At 45.3% G+C, this 26263-nt stretch overlaps 1 protein-coding gene across 1 annotated transcript in view; it reads left to right on the top strand.

Annotated features, from left to right (window-relative positions):
• Window positions 1–2263: 2263 nt before the first annotated feature.
• TNFRSF21 (TNF receptor superfamily member 21) overlaps window positions 2264–26263 on the top strand; it is an 83630-nt gene continuing 59630 nt past the window's right edge. The window contains exon 1 of the mRNA XM_044290312.1: window positions 2264–2532. Within this exon, the coding sequence (XP_044146247.1) occupies window positions 2449–2532 (84 nt within the window). The 5' untranslated portion in view covers window positions 2264–2448. The remainder of the gene's footprint in view (window positions 2533–26263) is intronic.

The raw sequence follows: 26263 nt of genomic DNA, 5'->3' as shown, positions 1-26263 counted from the left end.
ACACTAGAGGGAGCTAAAGAGCCCTTAGTATATATAGTTAGGCCCAGACAGGGAAGTGCAGTGCAGTCCAGGAGGCTAGTAAGTGCAGTCTAGCCTGCCTGTAGTTCCTGAGGCTCAGTTAGCTCAGAAGATTCACCCCAAGAGAAGAGTATATCTCCTGGGAGAAACCTGCAGTTCCCACAAGCAGAGCAGAGCCAATGTTCCAGCTAGTCAAGTAAGCTGAAGGGCAGAAGTATTATTAACGTAAAGCAAGAGATATATACCTGAGGAGGATTGCTACCAAGGATAAAAGCCAGCATTAGGGCATACAGGCCTTGGGAATACAGACAGCCAGGATATCTGAGGAATAGTGCAGCCTGGTCTGTGAGTGTTGTTTTTATCCTCTGAGTATCTTGCAAAGAACATTACTTGCCATTGACATAAATCCTGCTATTGATTGCTTCTGCAAATTGGAACTGAATTCAAATTGTATAAAGTTGAACTGTTTCCAGTAAAGAAAAGTTTGGTTCACCACAACACCGTGTTCCTCACTTATTACAACTATAAACCGGTGTGCCACCGTCACAGGCACTGGCGTCACGAACCTTAAAGGGACCTTGCCCCAGGTACATTAAACACCTGCAACATCCAGGTCACCTCATCCACCATCAGGCCTGGTCCCTAAATACAGAGAGTGCCCCAGAGGACCCCTGTGCCAGCCTCTCCATCACGGCTGTACGCCTGCCCAGGGACCCCATACAAACTGTGAGTAACCCTCGTTTGCCCATTAACCGTGACCTCACATCGCAATACCCTGCAGGGCGGCGTACTGCAGTATCAGCCACCAGTCAGTGCCAGTTGTCAGTGCCACCAGCCACAGCCATCAGTCAGTTCCCTTGCCATTTAATATAGACTGTACCTACTAATGTTTTGCACTTCTGTTCTAGCACCCGTCATTGTAACGGGCTTAATGTCTAGGTATATTATATAGGAAAAAGGTGGCGTGGCAGCCTGGTCTGGTCTACATCGTGACTAGCCAAAGGAGTGCGGTTAAGGCTACTTTCACACTTGCGCTTGATCGGATCCGTTCTGAACGGATCCGATCACATTAATGCAGACGGAGGCTCCGTTCAGTACGGATCCGTCTGCATTAATAACTTAGAAAAATTTCTAAGTGCGAAAGTAGCCTGAGCGGATCCGTTCAGACTTTCAATGTAAAGTCAATGGGGGACGGATCCGCTTGAAGATTGAGCCATATTGTGTCATCTTCAAGCGGATCCGTTCCCATTGACTTACATTGTAAGTCTGGACGGATCCGCACGCCTCCGCACGGCCAGGCGGACAGCTGAACGCTGCAAGCAGCGTTCAGGTGTCCGCCTGGCCGTGCGGAGGAGAGCGGAGCGGAGGCTGAACGCCGCCAGACTGATGCAGTCTGAGCGGATCCGCATCCATTCAGACTGCATCAGGGCTGGACGGAAGCGTTCTGGCTCCGCTCGTGAGCTCCTTCAAACCGGAGCTCACGAGCGGCACAGCAGAACGCTAGTGTGAAAGTAGCCTTACACAGGAGGTGGGAGTCCCAAAGCAGGGGTGGGGGCATACAAAAATTTGTTGTGGGGCCCAGTCACTTCTAGCTATGCCCCTGGCTGTATCCAACTGCCCCCCCCCCCACACACACACACACTCACACACTTTGCGTCGCCGCATGTTTTGATCCGCGCGACGGGGAGATGCACTGGCGACCAGTGCAGGCATCAGGTCCCGGGGTAAGTACAACCTGTATGAGGGGCCCGGGCATTATAGGGGTTGGATAAACCCTTTAAAGGGATTTCAAACTATTCTATATTGATGACCTGTCCGCAGAATAGGTCATCGGTATCCGATCGGTGGGGATCTGACTCCTGCGAGGGACCACGGCCTTACCCTGCGCCTGGTAAAGCTCTAGTCACCCCAGCTGATCGGTGAGGGTCTCAGACCCCCACCAATAGGATACCTGATGACCTTTCCTGAGGGGGATCATCAGTATGACGAATAACCCTTTAAAGGGTTAAAAGGGGGTGACAGGTCAAGCTTGCAGGGTGTGGGCGATGCACAGTGCAGATCCTGTGCAGTCACTTTCTTCCATAGATATTATAGATGACGTAAGCACGATGACAATGTAAAATCCCCGGCCGATGAGATCATCAGGTGACTGTATTGACTGAGGCAGCGGCTCTCCGACCATGGGCGGGGTCAGCGCAGGTTTCATTGTGACGTCACGGTGGGCGGCGCCTCCAGCCCCTTCTCCCGGCTGCCTGTCACTTTCGGCTCATTCCTGTGCTGTCCTCGGAGCTGGAGATTGGCAGCTCCTGTACAACGATGGCCGCCCGCCTGTGTGCCATCCTGCCCCGCGTACCTGCCCGCAGCCAGCCCGCCCTGCCGGGGCTCTGGAGCTCCTGTCCTCGGCCAGGATTCTGCTAACCCCCGGCACTGATGGGACCGGCCATGGGGGCGACCTGGGAGAGGAAGGGCATCAGCGCCCGGACATCTGCTGCTGCTGGCATCTGCCTACTGGTGGTGAGTACCCGCCGCCCCCATTGTGTGCCAGCCTCGTCTGCCCACTCTGCAGCTGCTCATCATGCCGGATCCTGCAGTCAGGGTGCAGACCTATGGATGTGCGGGGCCCAAGCTGCTGCAGAACCTCTTTCTGGACGGCCCCAGGGTTATTCTGCAGGGTTTGTGAACCAGGAATGTGCTGGAATGTCTCAGGTTTTGCAGCAGTTTATGTGGATGGGAAGAGGTTCTGCAGCAGTTTGTGGGTCGTAAGAGGTTCTGCAGCAGTTTGTGGGTCGTAAGATGTTCTGCGGGTCGTAAGAGGTTCTGCAGCAGTTTGTGGGTCGTATGAGGTTCTGCAGCAGTTTGTGGGTCAAAAGAGGTTCTGCAGCAGTTTGTGGGTCGTAAGATGTTCTGCGGGTCGTAAGAGGTTCTGCAGCAGTTTGCGTGGGTCGTAAGAGGTTCTGCATCGGTCAATGTGAGGGATTTTCAGGAATTGACAGCCTTTCGGATGGATGTTTTGTAAGTGCTTATTCCAAGAGGTTCTGCAGCGTCAGGGGATCCCAGGCAGTCCTGCATCTTTGCAGGCTGGTGCTGTGCCCGCGGTGTCACTGTATTTTTTTGGCCTGGATGTCCTCGTGCCAGTTACTATTGGCCCCCAGAACCAGGAGAGGACAATAAGTTGGTTTCTTTTAGTGCGGCCTTGAGGTGGGAGGCGCAGCACACCTCGCGCATCACAAGACGTGTACGGCCGATAGGTGCACCTTACCCCAAAATGCCCCTCTGAAGGCTTTTCTCCAGTCTGATGATTTTATTTTATTTTCTGAGCAGAGGATCCGTCCCTGCACCAGTAGGCTCTGGGAAAGCTGGGTGGCAAGTCTTTTCATGGCGGCCATGTTGGTTGTCACCCAGCTTTCCACAAGAAAATATGAAGAGGACAACTCGGGGCTTCTGTGACTTGTTGGTTTGTATGATTTTTTTAAAGGGAATTGCCCATTGAGCGATTGTATGCAATTGTCTTTAAGTATTTGTCTTTCTGTCTAACTGGCTCCGGTCGAGAGGGAGTTAAAGGTTTTTAGTTTCTTTTTTTTTTCTTTTTTTTTGAGAGGGAGAACTTAAAAAAAACAAGGTCCAAAGCATGTTGAAAGTAATAGACAATCATTACGCGCCTGTTTTTGGGTCAAGGGTGTTTTCTTTTGCAATCGGGGCGTGTTCTGGGTGTTGCATTGTTTTTTTTGTTTCTTTCTTCATCTTCTGGTATTTTGCCCCATAGACAAGGCGGGCATTTTGGGATTCATTAAATAAACAAAAAAACTCTTAGGGCTTGTACACACAACGGTTTTTGGCGCTGTTTTTCATGTGTTTTCTGCGCCGCCAAAAAAACAACGTTAATTCTCCCATTCATTTCTTTGGGAGGCAGAACTTGCTTTTTTTTTTCGCGCTGTATATTTTCTCCCATTGAAATGAATTGGAAGTAAAAAAAAATGTGCCAAAAAACACACTTTTTATTTAAAATCCGGAGCGTGAACAGACCCTTAGGCTCCCTGCAAAAGTTTTCGCGCAGATAAACTGCAGGGTCGAAGTGAATGAGATTTCCCAAATCTTTTGCAGACTTTGCTTTTTTTCAGTTCGGAAAATTTGACCTGCCGTGCGGTTTTTAAAATCTGCAGCGTGTCAATTGCATAGTAGTTTTCTCTACAGACTTTAATGGTGTTCCCCACCAAAAACAAGGGAACAAACGCATAAAAAAATGGGAAAAAAACTGGGATAAATGGTGCCTTTTTTTTTAATGCATACCATGGCCACCTTCACATCTGCGGCAAGGCGATCTGGCTGCCAGTTCTGGCAGAGAATGCCGGGGATCCGGTGGACGCAGGCGGCTGCGTGCAGCAGTTTCTCTCCAACCAATTCTCTGCATTTTGGCCGAATTGCATCCGGGGACACCATTATAGTTAGTGATGCCGCAGCGCCTGATCCGGAGAACGGCAGGCTGTTCTGTGCCGTAATTGCTGCCGCAGATGTGCAGCTAGCCTAATCTGTACCACGTGCAGTTACTCGTGGGGCCCGTTCACGCAGAGGAATGTGCCGGCCGCCGCATGGTGTCTGCCTCCTATTGTTTTCAATGGGCGGCGGCACTGCATTTAGTGGGCTGGCGGTTTAAAGCCGCAGCATGTCCCTTGATGCTGCGTTGTCTGGACAGATGGCGGCAAAAATTGCTGCGGAATACGCTGTGGATTTATCTGTGGGAATTTCCCCCCCCCCCAGACCCCTTTTTAAGTGCAGGTTTAGTTTTTAAGTTTGGGTGGAATCATGGCAACTGGCTCCATTGTGAGCGGTGGCGTCTCTGTTTTGGACAATCGCTCCTCCACTCTTACTACTGTAAAGAATCCACGTTAGAGATGGCAGCCAATAAGATTCCAGCTTTTATTTTTACATAAATGACAGCTGTAATGTGATTGGTTGCTATTGGCAACACTGACATATTGGCAGATGACAACTGAAAGAAAATCCGCTATTGGCCAATCACCGTGCAGCTTTCATTTTTGCACCGCACTGTAAGAAATGAAAGCTGCGCTATGATTGGTTGCCATGGGCAACAGACATATTGCCATTATGAGTTACCCCCATGCATTATTAGCACTGGCTGTCCTTCTCGCTGGTATCCAGCCGTAGGCTCTTGGGGCATGCTGGGAGTTGTAGTCTCGCAACAGCTTGAACCACCGGGCGCGGCCAGCTGGGCTATGTAATGGCCCACGAGACGAGCGCACTCCGCTATTGACCACTAACAGGTCCCACTATTAAAGGGGCGTCCCTGTATTCTATAAATATGGACTGAAACACAATCGGGCAGATTTAGCAATCGTTTTCATGGTTCCCAACGGTTCCAGATCTGCAAGGGACTGCCCCTGATTTCCAGAGGCAATACCTGCAAATTTTGGCCATCCTTGGTTAAAATGGATGGTGCCCGTGCGTGTTTATACCATACATTTTCAACTTTTTATACTTCTCGTTCTCGGCCTTTAAGGATAGGATGTAACTCCGGATCAGTACAGGATAAGTAATGTATGTACACAGTGACTCCACCAGCAGAATAGTGAGTGCAGCTCCGGAGTATAATACAGGATGTAACTCGGGATCAGCGTCCACCCCCCCTTCTGGAGAGAAGTTCAGGTCCCAGAGTTGGGACCCTCATCTATCATAGGTTTGTGACCTATTCTGTGGATATGCCAGAAATGTCTGAAGTGGGGACACCCTTTTAATTCTATAAGATACCCTGGTGGACACGCGCTTTATAAACCTCCTGTTCACACAGTGCAGCCAGAGCCATTAAGTTGTGGTACGTTGTGTGGGCAGACTCATAGGAGTCACAGAAAGGTCTCCGTCACCTTCTCCCCCTTGTGTACCTTTCGTGTCCGTAAACAGCACAGAGCCCAAAATATTGTTTATGGCTTATTGTAATCCTATAACCGGCGGCTAATCCCTATAGTCAGTGTGATAATCCTCAGAGGTGTCCTGTGGTAGAACAGAAGCCGACGCCAAGATGGAAGTTACCTCACTAACATATTGTGTGCTCCTTCTATGTCACATCACATGCAGGCTGCTCGAGAACACCTCTAATTGAAAAGTATCTTCAAGGGATTGACCACTCCTTGAAGGGGTCATGCACACGACCGTATGTATTATACGGTCTGCAAAAAATACGGATGACGTCTGTGTGCATTCCTTATTTTGCTGAAAGGAACAGCCACCCCTAATAGAACAGTCCTATCCTTGTCTGTAATGTGGTCAATAATAGGACATGTTCTATTTTATTTTATTTTTTTTGCGGAACAGACATATGGAAATTTTTTTATATTTTCTTTTTGCAGACCCATGGAAATGAATCTGCATATGGACAGTAAAAAAAAAAAACGGAACGCACACAAAAAGAAAAGGCTGTACATTTGTGCCTTAGGGCTCATGCACACAACCATATGTACTTTGTGGTCCACAAAACACGGATCCGCAAAAAAAAAAAAACGGATGACATCTGTGCTGCATCTGTCCCTTTTTTTTTTTTTTTTTTTTGGACGATCCATTGTAGCAATGCCTGTTGTCCGCAAAACAGACAAGAATAGGACATGTTCTCTTTTTGCAGAACGGACATGCACACGAGTCATTTCCGGGTTTTTTGTAGACCCATTGAAATAATTGGTTCCACCTAAAAAAAAATAAGAAAATAAGTTTGTGTGCACGAGCCCTTATATTGATGGACGTTCCTTAGGATTTTTCAGCCAGCACTTGGCCTATTGTGTCCGTTTGGCACTATCTCACCATTGGCATGTGGCTCCTGTCCATGGGATACGGGAGGATAATCCAGCTAGATGCCTCTCAATCCCGTTGTGGTTGTGCTTGATTTTTATTATTTTTCCCCCTTGTAACTTCTAGTAAAGCCACATCATAGACAACGTTGTCTTGAAGTCTCTTATCTCGACTCTCGAGCAATTAATTGATCTAATGGACGTTGAGTTCAGTCTTAACTCCATCGCGTTGTCTGACATTGTGGAGACAGAACGTGAAGATAAAGGGTAGAAGGATCTGCGGAAACTAAGATCTGAACAGACCCAAGACTAGAGTAGGGTGTCAGGAGAAAGGGCCACAGCTGGAGATGAGCGAATCGCTCAAAATTCGTTTTGGGTTTGATTGGGTGCGATTCTGTTCACGTCCAAATAAATTCTACCTGAATGGAAAGTGATAGAGTTGCCTGGGAAAATCTCTTGTCTCTCTCCTCTCACAAAATTCAGAAGACTCAGAATTTGTGGAAAAACTCAATCTGAATTTTAGAATTAATTTACTGGGTGGGTCATGTGCACTGAACCATGTCCACAATGCATGACTTGTCTTCTCCTCCTCCATGGAAGTGGTATGTGTGGCCGAACCTTCAAGGCCTCACGGCCATATTTTGTGTCCGCGTCCAATCTAAGTTTTTTTTTCCATTCATTTCTATGGGTCGGCGTGCCGTCCATATTCGTGTTTCTGTCCCGCGACTTATAGAACATGTCCTATTCTTGTCCATATTGCAGAGAAGAATAGTCATTTCTAGTAATGGGATTAAGAAAATTGCAGATTGCATACAGAAGGTATTTTGCGGACTGCAATACGGTAACGGTCATGCTCAAGGGTGCAGGTTTATAAGCCGAAAATCCGTATAGATTTCCATGCGGGTTTCTCAGCGTTTCTTCACCAAAACTAGTCCGCCTCATTTGAACCCTATGAATGTAGCAGTGGTAACCGGTGAAGTCCACGACTTTGGACCAACACTGATTTCAAGAATCAGGACCTGCCGACCATCTGATCTGTATGTGGTCCCCGCGACTCCCCCCAAAAAGAGTTTCCAGGAGTAAGAACTGATGTTGGATTTCAACAAACCCTTATGTTCTCATAAGGGCTCATGCACACGACCGTATGTATTTTGCACTCCACAAAACATAAATCCGCAAACAACGGATGACATCAGTGTTGCATCAGTTTTTTTTTGTTTTTTTTTTGCGGGCGGATCTATTGTAACAACCCCTGTCCTTGTCCGCAAAACGGACAATAATAGGACATGTTCTACTTTTTTGCAGAACAGATGTACGGACACGGAATGCACACTGAGTCATTTCCATATATATTTTTCTTTCAAGCCCCATTGAAATGAATGGTTGCGTATACAGACCTCTAAAGGAACGGAACTGGAGGAAAAATACATTTGTGTGCATGAGCCCTAAGAAAGCTGCCTCTAGAGATGTCTGGCAATGGCTTACCCACACCTCCAAATGGAGAACACATGCCCACTCAGCTGAGCTTGTGTTTCCAGGGGGCCAAATAATGTCTGCCATCTAAAGTGCCAGCGATTTCTGGAGATGATTGCATCAATGTAAGGGTTTGGGCATTCCAAGCAGGTGACTTTTTAACAGGAGACCACTTTTGGTTGGGTTTCCGTGGTCTGTAATAATGGCTCTGTCATCATAGGTACTGGTTCTGGGTGCCCATCATCAGTAGATCGAGGGAATAAAACACATGGAGGAGTCGTCTAGCTCACTCCGGGCAGCACATCCCCCTCGTCTGTAGATTTGGCCCTGTGACCGCCATTATTTGTGCTGCAGTCTAAGCAGCTTCTGCTGGAGAAGTGGGTGGATGCTGCTGTCAGGACAAGCCCGGCTTCTCCTTGGCTCTGTCCCTTGATTCCCTGCCATTGACGCTAGCCCTGTGTCTGCTATTGTCAGCTCTGCTGCACGAGATATATTAGTCATGTTACTTTATGTTGGGATGGACGCTTGTTTTCCTCTTGGTTATATCCGGCTTCTGCAGTGATCCATGTCACGCATTCCTGGTTAGTGACAATGGAGGCTGTTATGATGGGAGTTATACTTATTCCCCCGCAGACACGTGGAGTGTCTCATCACTTCCATAGTCCCATTTCTTAAGAGCCACAAAGCGTTTTTAAGTCATAACCTGATCACCTTCCTGTCTCCACCAGGCCACCGGTATCTCAGAGCCACCTCCATGTCCTGCACCACCTCAGTCAGGACACAACTGTGGTTTTTGGTGCAAGCGCTCTTTAAAGGGGTTTTCCCGTGATCTTTATACTGATGACCTATCCTACGTCATCCGTAGCTGACCAGTGGGGTTCTGACACCCGGGACCCCGCCGATCAGCTGTTTGAGAAGTCATCGGCGCTTCCAGTACCGCCAATGCCTTCTCTCAGCTTTCGTCTGGTTCATCGGGAGTGTCTTTTCTGCTTCAGCTAAGGGGCGTCTCCATGCCGTCCCTATCAGAACTCAGGAGGCAGTTGATGCTGAGCATGTGCGGCCTTCTCAGTGAGGAGGACAAAGAAATAAGAAAAAAAATAAACAGCAGGTGGCGCTATACAGAAAGATTTCAGTAAATTACTGTAACTATGCAAAATTTTAAAATATATGCAATTACAAAAGTATTTAGATCCAGGCGCTGGTTTGAAAACTGTAGAATATTATTGAGGGATAACACCTTATAAAAAATAATAATACCCAAAACACTAAATAAACTTTAGGAAATGTAATTCCCAAGGCATAAAACACTATACTTATTTGGCTTTGGTATCATCACAACCAACACCATCCTTACAATAAATGTGTGGCCTCAGTCTTGATGGGCGGTGGATATTTTTGCCAAAGTAAAAATTTTTTAAGTGGCAAACAATGGCGCTTAGAAAAAGAACGTATTGTCCTGCGGAAAACAAAGCTTCATTCAGAGAAGTTAGGACCACAGTAAAGGGAAAGGGAAAAAAAACAGTAAAATAGCTTTTTGTCCTCAAGACAAAAATGATGCTGGTCCTTCAGAGGTTGGGCATGTCCGCTCCATCCAGGTCTATGGGACTGCTGAAAACAGCGCCTGTCAATCCTTGGCAGTCCGTTTCGAATTGAGGGACATTGGACACCAGTTCTCGTTATCAGTGGGGGTTTCAGCAGTCAGACCCCCACTGATCAGACAGAGAGGGGTTAATTTATTGTTAATGGAAGACCCCGTTAAGCATCTTTGGTATAGTATCGCCAAAAAATAAAGACAAAAATCTTTACATAGTAAAATATAAATAAACTTTATTAACAATGTAAAAATACATACATACATACATACATACATACATACATGGTAAAAAAGGCAGCACAATGGGGACACAAAGGAGAGAAATAGGACCCAAGGAGGGGCTGGGAGGTCAGCACACCAAGAGTCAGGGAAAAAATGATCAGATGCTAGTCACCAAGAAACCTCAGGACAATGAGCCCAAAACACAAGGAAATGGAGGCAAATGTGAGGATAAACAGACTTGGTGATAAAAAGGAAAATGATAAGCATACCCGGAGTGGTGTTTCAATCTCTTAGCCACCTCCTGACCCAACGCCGTTTCGCCAGAGATCTGGGTCTGGCCGTCTGGGGGGTGGGAGACTTGTTGTTCTGTCCACCTTGCTGTCACCCCATAACTAGCACCCCCCCCTCCGGCTTCGGGATATTGAGGAGCGTAGTCTCTTGGTGTGCAGAATAGTTATTATTTCGACATGACCTACAGAAATACAAGAAGGGGAGACACAAAATCTAAAAGAACCTGCCCCCCTTTTCCTGTCACCCACTAGTGACGCTGCCCCCCCCCTTCTCCTATTGCCCCACTAGTGACCCTGCCCCCCCCCCCCCCCTCCTGTCACCCCACAGGGAAGAAGCAGACTCCACAGACTATGATGGGATCTGTTCAGTTTCTGTTCGGGATCTGTCTTTTTACTGGACACAAAACTGCTGCATATAAGGCTTTTTTGTCAGGTCTTTCGACAGAATCTGCAACAGCGGCTCCAAACGCAGCCTGCAACACAGATGTGAGCAAGTGTAAGCCTACCTATTATGTATCTGAATTACCGCAACTTTCGTACTCCTCCTCGGGTAAAAATACTCCTCAAAAATGGTCAGAGGAGTATTTTTACTCTTCTGCAAAAACATAGTGCGACCTCTGCATGTATGTATTTATGTGTGTGTATATAATATATATCATGATGTATGTGCACTCCATTAGGGCTGTACAGCATTTTTATAGATACACACATGTGTTTGTTCATGGTCGTAGACTAGGGGAGTCGATATCCCTCACATAAGGTCATGACAAGACCCCATCAGACCCACATTGTAGAGGACCAGTGCATCCAGCTCTGTAGTCGCTTCTGCTGCCTGGATAATAGATGTGGATTTATTTCTGGAGAAGCAATCGTTTGCACAGACTGGCTGTCCTGTACCCGATAGACGAGGTTCAGCGTACGTCAGTGAGGCCACAAATTCTCCAAACGATCATAGGGCAAAGTTTACTACTTTCCTTTGAAAAAGTGACCATCTTCTACACAGGCTTGTGGAATTTGGTGGATAGTTTTCGACCTTGGACAGATGTGCATCATCTAGGTGTCATTCTAAAGCAGATTTCACAAATCCTTGGATCATATACTGATATGGAACATAAGCTGTAAAAGAGAAAATTACTCTACTGATGACGAGTTGTCCACTGAGAGTCATTCTCATTACCTGTGGAAATACAGATGTGGATAGGTGGTTTACTGGGCTGAAGAAGTGAGGATGTAGCTACTAGATCTCAGTTTATGACCAAATACTGTACTAACCTAAATGTGATGATGCCCCAGTGCTATGATTCCTAGAAACGTACGTTTGTAGCTGCCTCTCTCATGTAGCATCGTACAGCCCAAGAGTGGAGTATGGACCTATCCCAAAGAATGAATTGTATGATATTTGGGACCTGGTGCTAATCAAAATTTACTTTTCACATCCATCCCAAATGAGAGATTCTTCAATGCCAAAGGCAGAACACAAGCAAAAAAAAAAAAAAGCAAAACATTTTTCATCATGTGATTTCCTAAAACAGTCCCTGGAGAAAAAATGAGTTTCCATTATAACCTATTTGGGTGAAGACCACCCATAATATGTCCAAGAAGATACCTTTTATTGGGGCTTTCTAAGATGTGCTTCCATTATAACCTATTTGGGTGAAGACCACCCACAATATATCCAAGAAGATACCTTTTATTGGGGTTGTCTAAGTGTTTTTTCACTGATGACCTATACTCCATGTGACCAACGAATGTGACGTCACATGGCCTAGGAAAAGGCGGAGAAGACTGCAGTGCTACTGCATCGCCGCTGCTTAGGTCATCACAAAAAAAACACTTGGCAAACCCCTTTAAAGTATCGTCGTCCAGACAGACAATTGTGGCCTTAAGGGATATTTCCAACTTGGACATTTATAGGATTTTCCATATATGTCTGGATGTAGATCCCACCTCTGGGATTTGCTCCTTTTTTGAAGAATAAGGGTCCCTGCCGGTGGGACGGCTGCCACATTCAGGTGGAGAATAAAAGGCTAAGTAGTTGTGCATCTTGGAGTTACAGAAAGAGATGAGCACAGCTGCTCGTCATGATGCTTTCTCCAGACCTTTTGTTCTCATTGGATCTGTTTCCACTCTCATCATGACTAATCGCTTTACTAATGGATCCAAATGGACTCTGACCAACCTCAGGGACTTTATTGGAGTCCATTAGGCTCCAGTGTTTCTGATAACAAGAATATTTTTGGAGATTATTCTGTTCTTGATGAAGATACCAGAAAGTTGACCGAAACCTGGAGGAACCATTGTAGTTCTGGTGTGATCAGAGAAAAGGAGATAAAATAATTGCCTCTGGGAGAATACAAAATGTAGACACTTGTCTAGTGGATTGGAGAGGCCCTCTAACCAGTGGGACCCGTCATCTCTCATTGTCTCAAGTAAATTCTTCAATATTTTCAGCAAAAATCCAGGAAATGGCTCATTCACGTGAGCTACTTTGCCCATTTGCTCTAATGCCTATATACCGGTATTTATTTGCATTCTGTGTTATTGATGAACCCAACTGGGTGGAAAAGGTGTTTTGACGCTTCCAGGTAATGACTGCCATATATTACTGGCTACTTGTTGGCGTTTGAATCTTGCCATGCTGGAAGCGGATGTCCCATGTCTCATTGCAGTGATGGTCGTACATACTGATTTAAAAAATGTTTTTTTGCATCATAAACTCTTTCATTATGTGACGTGAACGCGGTTATTACAGGACGCTGTGAAACAAGTCAGCGAGTGGCAACCAAATAATCTGAGGGTTCATGCAGATGACCATATCAGTTTTGTGGATCCGTGGGTGCGCTTAGCACTTTGCAGATCGGTACGTCCTGCCCTATGAGAGAAATGTCCATTCTCCTCCTCTAAACGGACAAGAATAGGACTTTCTAATTGGTTTTTCTTCTTTTTTTGCCGGGCTGCGTAATGAAGCCCCATTGAAATGAATGGGTCCGCATCCAATCCACCAAAAATGCTGATCAAATACGGACTGAAAATATGGTCGTGTGCATGAGGCCTAAGCAAGAGAGATAATCCAACCCGCCTATCGTAGGCTCTGGAGCACTACACCCTGCTTTCCCAGACTCCTTAATGGTAAATGCACTCATATCTTCTCCCTCATTTCAGTGTGTACCTCGGTAGGTCGGCCGTTCAGGGGTCCAGGAAAGCTGGGCGACCACCCCTGCGGCAGCTGGATTGTGAACCCCATCTAAATTTGTTTAGGGCGAAATGGTTAATATGGAGTGTCTCTACACAGTTGAGCCTGGCTGGACCATGTCCCTACACAGCCCATCAAAGAAAGAAAATGGTAACGCCCAGTTGTCAGTTTATTCCTACATTTCCAGGAAGAATAACAGAGGAATAGAATAACACAGTATTTGCTGTTTGGTAAACTGATCCCAGATTCTGATATTTTGGTAATGAAGGGCTTTCTAGATGAAGAGTTTGATTTCACGAAAAAGATCATTTATTTTTTTGATGCAGCTCTGGGTGTGGAGTAAAAGACCACATCATACCGTATTCATTGTGTTTTTTGTGGCTGCAGCTTTTTAAACCTTCAGAAAAAGTATGAGTCCTGTCTGCTCCCGATAGACTTTGCCAGTAAGCGTCACCAGAGGGACAGGGGCACTTTCTCTTGTCTGCTGCAATGACTTTCTCTAAGATTAAAAAAATCCTTCTGTGCCAGGGCGGTGTCTCCACTGATGTTTGTGGTCACGATAAATAAGGAACCATGAGTCGGGCTCGTGATGACTGCAGCGCATGAACTGCAGAATTAGCGTCTGGACCGTGTGAAAGTGCTGTGATGGATTTTCTCCCAAGGAGTTCACACGGGGGCACTGGTTTTCAGACTCTTCCTGATGTACACCAACTTCCATGATCCTTGGCTTGCCGTATGGTTTCATGCTGTTTCTATATGGCTTTAAGGGGTATATTTAAAGGGGTTTTCTCACTTCAGCAAGTGGCATTTATCATATAGAGAAAGTTAATACAAGCCACCTACTAATGTTTTATTGCCTCCTTTGCTGGCCGGATTCATTTTTTCCATCACAATTTACACTGCTCGTTTCATGGTTACGACCACCCTGCAATCCATCAGTGGTGGTCGTGCTTGCACACTATAGGAAAAATCACTGGCCTCTCTCGTGGCTGGGACCGTGATGGCGTACATAGGCTAGTGCTTTTCCCTATAGTCTGCAAGCACGAGCTCCACTGATGGATTTCAGGGTGGTCGTGACCATGGAAACGAGCAGTGTATAATGTGATGGGGAAAAAAAAATCCAGCCAACAAAGGAAGCAATATGGATAATAATATATTAGTGTCTGGTATTAACTTTATCTACATGATAAATACCACTTGCTAAAGTGAGTAGCTGTCCATGAGGACCCTTAATATTGGGAGCTGTACTGGACGAGTGGTTTAGATGACCTCTCTAGAGGGTTTCAATTCTGCCCCCAATGTCGACAAGACCTGTCACAAGAGTCGCATCAAAAGGGGGTCTCAGATATTGGACCCTCACCTACACACAGAAAAAACGGGGGTTGGTGCTGAAGATAACCATTCAAGATCACCTCTCAACGAAAGTTCATAAGACCTACCGTTTAGGAAAATCATCTTTCTGTAAGCTCCATGCAGTCTCATGATGAAGTGACGTTGGCACAACCAAATTCGGACCTACATATTTGTTGGGGCAGAGCTCCAGTGTTGAAGACCATTGCCCGCTTTCTTTCCTATCCTTGTGGTATGACCAGATTTACGTCAACTGCCAAGGGTGCATCTCCAGGAGGTGCACCCAACTTTAAATCGATCAGCAGTGTCCAGTGGTCACATAAGGAGACACTAGCATTAGAGATGGCAGGTGGTGGTCCATGGTACACATTTTGCATTGGGGCTCTGGACTTTTGAACCCTTTACCAGGAAACTACTTTTGATGGCCTCATCAATTGTTGATGTGACGACTTCAACTACTGTAAATTTGGGGCCCACTGGATAGAAAATGTTGCTGTGAATTGCATCTAGTATATATTTAACAGGAAGAGTCTTCCTAGGAAGAGTCACTTTACGAGCCGTTTACATGTACGATGTTTCAGGCTTTTATAGACTTGTTATGACTCCACACCTAGTGTTTGTTATTTGCTCTCCATGGTATCAACCAGATTTTTTCTGATTTCTCTGCATCCACAACTTGTCAAGTCTCCTCTCAGTTCCCCAATCTTTTCTTGTCAACCCCCTCCTCCCCCATCCTCTTTAAGATGTTTGTGTACTGGTGACAGGATGTGGTAGATAAGGGTTGTTATTTTAGCATAGTACTTTTTTTCTGCCTTTTCGTCAGTTACGATATGTTCTCGTTTTGCCGCCAAAGCTAAACCTTTGTATGCCATGTGTCTTCACTACTAGACCTTGTGTGACTGGTTGCTGGAGGCTCCATCCTGATCGGGAACTGCTTGGTGTGATGTATAAAACTACTACAGAAGACAGATAAAATAGTATGGTTGTATAGTTGCTTTATATAGATAAAATAAAATGGGTCTTTCGGCAATGCTGCTTCTGTGGTTGCAGGCTCTTGGACCTTCTGGAACTGGTCTTTACTTCAAAAACATTGAGGCACAGACTTGTATCATGTAATGATTCCCATACTCCAGTTATAATTATATTGGTTATTTATACTTCAGAGCAGCGTTCACAGTTCTGCTGTTTTGCTATTAGAAACAGTTGGAAAGCTTATCAGGATGTTCCACCGTTTACCGGAGTCTATATAATGCACCATTTCCTAAATGAAGGGGTCTCGTAGCAAAGATTAAAATGGTCCCCCAATTATGGTGTTGGGTTGTGCCTCACAAGACAAATTGCCTGGTGGTTTGTTTTTTCCCCACACATGACCTTAGGGACAGTTGCCCAACCCTAGTTTGTTATAGGGGTTATCCAAAGCTTTAAAACGCCCCGCCCACAATGTCTTTCATACAGACAATACTTACCTGGTCCCCGACGTCTATGTCCTCCCGGATACCTCCACGGTGGTCTCTGCTTCTCCACATTGTGCAGATGACAACATCCGGTGACGGGGGTGCAGCCGGTGCTACGGTAACCTGCCCCATTGCGTGACGTCACCCTTTGGATGACCCCTTTAACCATGCTGTTCCTCTATATAGGGGAGTCCTGTATAGGGTGTTGCCATCTAGTGGTAAAATGGAAGATGCTAAAGTTGGCCTCCCTCCCTCTAAGGGCCCCACAGCAGCCACATGGTCAACATCTATGGTGTGTATGGTTTTTAGCTGGAACATATTAAGACTGTTTGACGGTTCCGCCCTCACCCTGCCTTTTTCTTCCTACGCCTGCCCACATTTTACTTTTTTTTTTGGTAAACTGTCACAGCTTCTAAAACGGAGCAATAGGCAAAAGAACAAACAGGTGGAGCTATACAGATACATTTTATTGAACAACTCGGCTATGCAAAACTTTTAATTACATTCAATTATTAAAGCATTCAGATCCAGGAGCTGCTTTGAAAAACGTAGAATATTTTTCTTGAGACAACACCTTGAATGAGCTGCATAAAATATACAGATCTGAGGATAGGAGAAATATTATTTTTCCTCCTTGAAGGAAATTTGTCATCGGGATCTATTCAGTTTAGGTTGGGTCATCTATGGCGCCTCATTTATCAAAACTGTCCAATAGTAAAACTGTCTTTGTTGCCCATAGCAATCCAATCAGCAGTGAGCTTTCATATTTCTACAGCTGTACAAGAAATGAAAGCTGATCTCTGGTTGTTATGGGCTTCAAAGACAGTCTTACCATTGGACACTTTTGATAAATGAGGCCCAATTGTCCTATGAAAATGGAGCTTCTAGGTGCTTGTGTGACCAGTAACCGATCCCTCAACCATTGCCTTAAGGGACAGAACTGGCACATTTTGCCCATGTGGCTCTGAAAATCTTATACGTAGTTATGTCATGTGATCCCACTTGGTTCCGCTGCTTCATTGGGAGCCCAGTGGTTGGGAGCAGCAATATCATCAACAGACTCGTAGACATCGGGAGCGTCTTCTTTCTAGGAAAGAAGGGAGGTTGTTTCCGCAGACATGGGAAATCTGTTGGCACTTTAGGTGGTCTTCTAATGGGCATAGTTGAACAGGTACCCAAATCTAAGGAATACTTGCCAACTTTTTGACAGCATGGATAAAGGAAAGCAAAATGTATTTCTCTCCTATGACAGCACCCCTGGAGAGACTGCCTCCTCCTCCTTTAGGACAGGAAACAGGAACCAGAACCGCATTTTAAAGGATGGACCATCCCCTCTATCTCCAGGAGCAAATTGGATCTGCCGATGGAAGATTAGGATTAGAGCTGCGGGGACCCCGGCTATTGTAAATAGTGTGTGGAGGTTTCCCTGTGCGGCGTAAGCCTCCTCTTGGAGCTGCTGCAGAAGTCTGGACTCCCTTCTCTATCCTTACCCCTTCCGTCCTCCTTCCCGGAAGGGCTTGTTCTTCTGGGGCTCCTGCGAACCTCTGCAGCCGTGTTCGCTTGTTCGGCCGCCGGCCCGCACAATGAATTTGCTACTTCTGGGTTGCGGCGGTGGGAGGAAGCTGACGCTGAGGACCGGAAGGAGAGGATACCAGCTAGAACGCACCAAGGAGAAAAGACCAGCTGGCTCACTGCCATGCTGGGTGAAATAAACGAGGCAGCTGGTGTGTGCCGTATGAAACATGTAGCAGACTCAGCGCGTTGAACCCACTGAGACCACCAATGATACATCAATACCAGGGTGGGGTAAGAGAGGTTATACCCCAGCATGAAATTTCTATCTTGTGTGCTCATGGGGTCATTTTTTGTTGCTTAGTTTTCAAAGGAGTCTTCTAGGAAGACCTCCAGAGTAAAAGAGAAGGGATGTGGTGTGTGTATAAGAAGAAACTTCCTTGTGTCTGGGCATTGTCAAGGTTGTATCAGCAAATTAATGGAGGAGGAAGCCCCGTCTTTTATGGGCATCATTAAACAGATGATGCGTGAAGAGGTTAGAGAGTCAGTTAGCGGCTTGATAAAGCACTGTCCCAGTACTTCTGCTGCCGCTACTAAGGACTCCCCCTCCAGTAACAGTGATATACTTTCCGGTTTGCAGGAAGGAGGAGAATGGGGTCATCTGAAGTCTTCTGAGGACGAGGCCGCAGGGACACCATTATTTTATGTGGAGGATACCAACTCCCTAGTAAAGGGGGTTAGGGCTACTATGGGGTTGGAGGAGCAGAAGCCACAGCATTCTGTCCAGGACTCTGTTTGAGGGTTTAGGCCCCAAAAAGAGAAAAGTGTTTGTACATAGGAACATTCAGGAGCTAATTGCCAGAGAATAGAAAAGACCGGATAAGAAGTTTTTTCGTTCCTTCTTCGGTGAAACGGAAGTATCCGTTTGAGGGATTGTCTGCTCCTTGGGATAGGAACCCAAAACTTGATGCCCCGGTAGCAAAAATGTCTAGAAAAACCGCCCTCCCCTTTGAGGATATGGGTTCGCTGAAGGACCCAATGGACAAGAAGGCAGAGGTTTATTTAAAAAAGAATTGGGAAGCCTTTGCGGTGGCTTTTAAACCTGCTATTGCCGCTACGTCTGGGGTCAGGTCCCTAAAAGTTTGGATGGGAGAGCTAGAGGATCACATTAAAGGGGGTACCCCCTAGGGAGCAGTTACTTTCCTCCTTCCGCACTATATACAATGCCTTGGATTTCTTAGCTGGCGCCTCTGCGGATACCTTTTTTAAAAGCTTCCGCCTTATCCAACTCTGCCCGGCGGGCCATTTTGGTTAAAAGGCTGGAATGGGGATGCTGGTTCCAAGGCAAAACTTTGTGCTAATCCTTGTCAGGGAGAATTTTTGTTTGGGCCTGTACTTGATGATTTACTAGAAAAGGCCTCGGACAAAAAGAAGGGCTTTCCCTCAGTTAGTCAGGCACTTAAAAAGTATTTCCGTCCTAGATTTAATAAAGGCGTCTTTAAAGGAAAAGAGGGAGCAAAACAGTTTGCAGGTCCTGGTAAGAAGAGTAAAGCCGAATGCAGACGGCCATGTTTCACGGCCGTGAGTGGTCCGTGGTAACCCGGCCTGGATTCCTGCTGAGAGCAGGAGCGCACAGCGTCCTTGGTTGCTATGACTCTGTGTATTATTACTGTAGTGCAGCGGCATCAGGAAGCGCACAGCGTCATAGCAACCAAGGACGCCGTGCGCTCCTGCTCTCAGCAGGAATCCAGACCGCTCATGGCCGTGTGCATTCGGCTTAAAGTATTTTATTTTATTTTATTTTTCTGAGTCAAATGCCTCAAAAAAGCAGTCCCAATGATGCCAGAGCGCCTGTTGGGGGTCGTCTGTCTGTCTTTTTTTTTTTTTTTGCTCCTCAGTGGCAGAAGATCTCCAACAGACCCTGGATAAATTCTGTGATGGGGAAAGGCCTAAAGCTAAATTTTCTGAATCTCCCAGCAGGGAGATTTTGTAATTTCAGATTTCCGTACAGATCCCGCAAGACAGACTGCCATTATCTCAGGTTTTTTTCCCCTGATAGAAAAAAGGGTGTTGGTAAAAGTCCCAGAGCAGGAATTGACATAGGGGTTTTATTCAACTCTTTTTCTGGTCAAAAAACAATGTCTCGTTTCGGACTATAATAAACTTGAAGTGTTTGAACCAATTCCTGCAGTACGAGAGATTTCGTATGTAGTTCATCAGGTCTGCAGCGTACAATCTGTTCCCAGATTGCTTAATGGCCATAGTAGACCTGAGGGATGCGTATTATCATGTCCCCATTCATCCCAGCCACCAGAGGTTTCTGAGGGTAGCAGTCCAGTTAGAGAAAGATTCTGCATCTTCAATTCCAGGCCTTACCCTTCGGTGTTCACAAAGATTATTTTGGAGATGATGGCCCACATCAGGGAGAAGGAGATCAACATTATACCATACCTGCATGATTTTCTGCTGGTGGCCCAGTCAGGTCCGATTCTTCAGGATCAGATTGCCTGGTTCAGGGAGGTTCTAGAGAAGCTGGGATGGGAGATAAACCTAGAAAAATCCAGTTTGTGCCCAAGCCAGAGATGCAGTTTCCTAGGAATGATTTTGGACTCCAGTTCTCAGAAGTGCCTCCTATCCCTGCAAAAAGCTTTACTAATCAGGTCAAGAGTTCAGCAGCTTCTCTCTTCTCCTTTACTCACCATAAGAGAGGCCATGTCGGTACTGGGTCTCAAACAGCCACTATTCCGGGGGTGGAATGGGCCCAGTACCGTTCAAGGCTTCTTCAGCTTCAGATCCTGCAGGATTGGGATGGAAGTCTTCCCTCTCTGGACTCAGTGATGTCTCGATTTCCCCAGACCCTGGATTCCTTGGGTTGGTTAAAGGACCTAAAAACCTCGAAAGAGGAGTTCCTTGGACCAGGGAGGCGAGCCGTTAGGGTCACTTCTATTGCAGGGGAATTGGGACAGCAAACCTCTGTCCCATTCGCACAATTTCAGGGAATTGGATGCAGTCAGAATAGCCTTACTACAGAGTTTCCTGGTCATCAGAGGCAGGAACATAAGGGTCTATTCGGACAACATGACAGCAGTGGCCTATATCAACCAGCAGGGAGGTACAAGGGCTCGGGGCCTAATGTCTCTCGCTCAGCAGATTTTCTGCCTAGCAGAAGGTTCTCTATTATCCCTTTCTCCAGTACATCGAAGGGGTTCAGAGAATGTAAAAGCGGACTTCCTCAGTCGTCCTCGACTATACCAGGGAGAGTGGTCCCTAGATCAGGTTTTTTTTAATCAAGTAGCAGCATTGTGGGGAACTCCAGAGATAGATCTCTTTGCCACCAGGGCGAACAAGAAAGTAGAGGTCTTTTTTGCTCTCTCGCCGGAGGAGCATCTGAAAGGACTGGCCCAATCCTGGGTGCGGGGCCTTCTGTGTGCCTTTCCCCTCGCTAAAATTGCTACTCAGGGTGGTCAAAAAGATCTGAGAGGAGGAAGCCACAGTAATAGTTTTTGCTTCCTTTTGGCCAAGAAGAGAGTGGTTTTCATGGCTCTGCAAAATGTTGATAGCAGAGTTTGATGGTGGCACTTGGGGCACTGCAGTCCTTTTAGTTTTTAAGGCTATGTAGGGGCTCTTTTTGTACCCAAATGATGTTGTGTCTTATGTAGTAAGTTGCACCCGAGTTGCATTAAAAATTTTCTACTTACCCTTCTGCTCCAGAGCCGTGGCTTTCCTTACATGGCTGCATCAGTGATGTTCCTTTATACCACACATGACCACTGCAGCCAGTCAATAGCCTCAGTTGTCTTGTGCCCTATGCCTCTGAGGCCAGTGATTGGCTGCAGCAGCCATGTGCAGCCAAAAAGATGACATTGTGGCTTCAGCGGTTGTGTAGATCAGAGCAGTGAGAGTCTGTTAAATATAACCCATTTTATTTTAACTTCTTCCCTGTCATTTAGCCATTTTTACTTTTTTTTTTTTTGAAAATCTTTATTTGTGTCATTTTCCAATAATAAAACACGCAAAGCACATTCTTGTACATCCATAAAAGCAACATATCCGTACAAAACATAGACCAAGATCTGTTAATCCAGCGGGATGACTATGGAGCCCCACTCAAAGTAGCTGGAAGACCTTAATTACATATAAGAGGTAACAGTATATAAAATATACAATGAGCTAGGGTCGACTAACCCCTCCAATCATGCTGATATCTACTGATACCGTATAAATTATTTATCCAATGAACGTATCTCTTACGTTTGGTCCTGTTCCATAATGATCAAGTTGGAATGTGATTTACGAACAAAAAGAACTACACATACAAATAAACAGAGTTCAGAAAATAAAGAAATAATAAGTCAGTCAGGATCTCAACACACGAGTATATGGTGTTAGCTACTCAAAATGAACCTCTATTCCAAATGTATTAATAGGAATGACATTGCACATATCTTGCACCCTATTGAGGAAAATACATATCTGGTGGACCTACACAGCAGCCAAGGCATATTTCTCTTCCATATGTGAAAGCCAAGGTTGCCATATTTTCAAATAGTTACCCCTATTGTTATTCTCCCACCCCGCCAATTCCTCCATTTGACACAAAAGGTTCATTTTTTCATACCACATGTTCAAAGTGGGGGGATCTGTTTCTCTCCATTTAATTGGAATGAGAAGTTTTGCAGCAGTAATCATATGTGTGGCTAAGGAAGATTTACTTGGTCTGAACTCCTTCTCAGGAAGCCACAATAGAATCAAGGGGCCTGTAAGTTTAATTTGAGAACAGCACACCTTGTTAATAGCTGATTCAACCTCATGCCAAAAATGTCTCAGAGCCGGGCAGGTCCACCAAATATGGGAGATATTACCCACTCCATTAGAGCACCTCCAACAATCATTAGAAGGGATCAGATTAATCTTATGAAGAAATTCTGGTGTGCGATACCACCTGGTAAGTATCTTTACCGAGTTTTCTTGGACTCTTACACACCTCGAAAATCCATGAGAATGGGAAAGTATAAACGCCTTATCAGGGTCATTTATTGTGATGTTTAGTTCTCTCTCCCACTCTCTCAAATATGCCGGCGTATATTTATCCCTTTCAGTTAGCAATTGTCTATAAATTAATGACAAGCACTTTGGGGGAGTGGAAGGCAGAAGTACATAGTTCTCTAACCAGGTTGGATCTGGAAGGGGTAGGAAATCAGTCTTTGAAAACCTGGCACATGTACTCTCAAAGTCCCATTTCTGAATCATATTTATTTCGGAAACAGAAGTCCCAGTGAGGGCCTTGAAAAACTCAGAATTTGGTGGCGATCTAAATAGATCTCCTAATCTGTAACCTTGAACAAACTTCCAAGCCGTAGGTCTTTTGATGGGATTACTTGAAAGTACATGTGGTAACAAATGAAGCGGCATTAAAGGAGAAAGTCTCTTGCCACTCATGTTAAGTGCCGGAGACATATTACAATGAACAATAGTACACCTCGTAATTTCACTTTTTACCTCTCCTCTAACGGGGGTTTTGCCATTATAGCTCCAAAGAAGGTGCTCCCTATTTTTTCCCATCACCGCTCTCTCCATAGCCACATGGAGAGGAAAGGGTTGAGGCCTGGACAAAGCAATCCACCTCTCTAAATGTATAGCTTGGACATAGGCATTCAAATCCGGAAGGGAAATACCTCCTTGTTTCCTTTTCCTCGTAAGAAGAGAGAAGGAAAGTCTAGCTCTTTTCCCCGCCCATAGAAACTTTCCCATGAGTACCTTAAGACTATTAAGGAAAGATTTAGGGACTGAAATGGGGAGAGATCTAAAAGTATACATAACTTGTGGTAGCACATACGTCGTAAGGATGTTTTTCCTCCCTAGCCAAGACAAATTAGGCACTGAGGCCCTAGAGAGAAATGATTTGATTTTATCTATCACGGGGCTATAATTAAGTCGAAAGAGAAGGTTCGGGTTAGCCGGTACTAATATTCCTAAATATTTTATGGCCTCATTGGGCCACTTGAATGGGGTCAAGGCCATTATGTGACTCCTTGTATCCAGATCAAGTGATACTCCCAAGGCTTCAGATTTTCCCATATTTATCTTAAAGTTAGAGATAGCTCCAAAGCTCTTGAAAATCTCCAATACATGAGGCATTGCTTCTTTGGGGTTCGTTATCATCAGTAAAAGGTCGTCGGCAAATGCCGCCATCTTATGTTGGACGCCTTCTAACTGTATCCCCTCAATATTGGTAGATTGTCTGAACTTCAGTAGTAAGATCTCTAATGTTAGAACAAAGAGGGTGGGTGAAAGGGGGCATCCCTGTCTAGTGCCGTTCCTAATCTGAAAGGCGTCCGACAGAGCTCCATTAACTAGTACTCTTGCGGATGGGGCTGAATATAGGGAGAAAATGGCATCAATAGTTTGCAACGGGAATCCGTAAGCTACTAAACAGGACTTCATAAACAGCCAATTAACTCTGTCGAACGCCTTTTCAGCATCAGTTCCTAAAAGTAGCAGTGGCGATTTCTTCTCCTTGGCTAGGAAAATTGCATGCAGTACTCTACTGACGTTGTGTCTCCCCTCCCTGCCAGGCACAAATCCCACCTGTTCCTCTCCTATCAGCTCTGGGAGCAGCTTAGAAATGCGTTGGCTCAATAGTTTCGCCCACCACTTCAGATCTGTGTTGAGGAGTGAAATGGGCCTATAACTACCACATTCCTCTGGATCTTTCCCCTCCTTATGTAGAATGGTAATGTGAGCTAATTGAGCCTGAGGAGAGAGGGAAGACCCCAACATCAGAGAGTTGCACATTTTGGTGAAGTGTGGTATCAGGACCTCTTGGTACTTTTTATAGTAAGCAATAGGAAACCCGTCTGGGCCAGGGCTTTTTCCAGATGGGATAGTATTAAGTATTTGTCTTACTTCCAACTCCGTGAAAGGTGATAGGAGGCTATTTTTTCCTGCTTCTGAAATAGTTGGAATTTTAATGGATTGGAGAAAGGAGTCAATGAGGTTTTGTAGGTGAGAGGGATTATCTCCTGTAATATCTGAGCTTACCTCGATGTTATACAGTGATTTGTAGAATTTACAAAACTCTGCTGCAATGGCAGGAGTCGTGATCAGCCTATTACTATCTTTATCTTTAACTGCGCTAACAAAAGTTTTATTCCTCTGAGCTTTCAAAAGAGAGGACATTAATTTGGAGCCCTTATCTCCATGCGAGTAATACTTAAACCTTAACGACCTTAAAGTTCTAGCTGATTTGACATTTAGCGTATCTTTCAACTGGGAACGTAGCAGATTTAGAGCATTTTGTGTAGCCTCTGTCATGTTGGACTTATGTCGTTTTTCCAGTGCGGAAATTCGTGATAGAATGCGTTCTATTTTTTCGGTTCTCTGTTTTTTTACCCTAGTACCTAGGCTGATCAATTCCCCTCTAATAACTGTTTTGTGGGCCTCCCATATCGTTGTTTTAGGGATATCTGGCGTGTCATTATTCCTAAAATACTCTAAAATATTCTCTTTAATTTGATCTCTATTAACCGAATCTTCTATTAATGTGGTATTAAGTCTCCAAGACCAGGCTTTAGGTGGTATGTCCTTAAGCCTCACTTGCAAGCTAACTAAGGCATGGTCAGAAACTGTTATAGAGCCTATAGACGCGCCCATGACTGACCCCAGGGCCGTATTTGACAGGAATAAATAATCCAACCTTTGGTAAGACCTATGGACCTGTGAATAATAAGTATAATCTCTCTCACCGGGATGGAGGATTCTCCAGGCATCTGATATTCCCAAAGCTGCCAACCCTATCTGGAGCCTTCGGATTTGTTTCGGGGATATAGAAGTATGTTTAGAGGTGGAGTCTTTTGAGGGGTCTATTGCTAAATTGAGATCACCGCCCATGATGAGCGTTCCCTCAACAAAGGATTTCAGTATGTTTAATGTCTGGCACAGCCAAATGACTTGCTTGGTGTTAGGAGCATACAAATTAGCCAGCGTAACCATGGAGTTTAAAATTTTACCCTTAATAAATATATATCGTCCTTCAGGGTCCACTATCTTATCCATGACCACCATAGGAATATTATTACTAATCCCAATTGAAGCACCTCTAGCTGCTGAAGTATAAGTAGAATGATACCAGTTTACAAAGTGTCTGTTTACTAAATTGGGTATATGGAGGTGTCTGAAATGGGTTTCTTGAAGAAACGCTATATCCGCTCTCTCCTTCCTAAGCATATGGTATATTTGACTACGTTTTTGTGGTATGTTCATCCCATTCACATTTAGTGTCACAACCGTAACCTTAGCCATTTGAGGAATACTTGAGCATGTACTCTATCAATAAAATTAAGATCCTGACTAGTTTAAAAAAAAAA

Source organism: Bufo gargarizans, chromosome 4, assembly GCF_014858855.1.
Source record: "Bufo gargarizans isolate SCDJY-AF-19 chromosome 4, ASM1485885v1, whole genome shotgun sequence".
NCBI lineage: Eukaryota > Metazoa > Chordata > Amphibia > Anura > Bufonidae > Bufo > Bufo gargarizans.
Note: the sequence above shows the minus strand (reverse complement) of the source record. Positions and strands in the feature narration are given on the sequence as shown.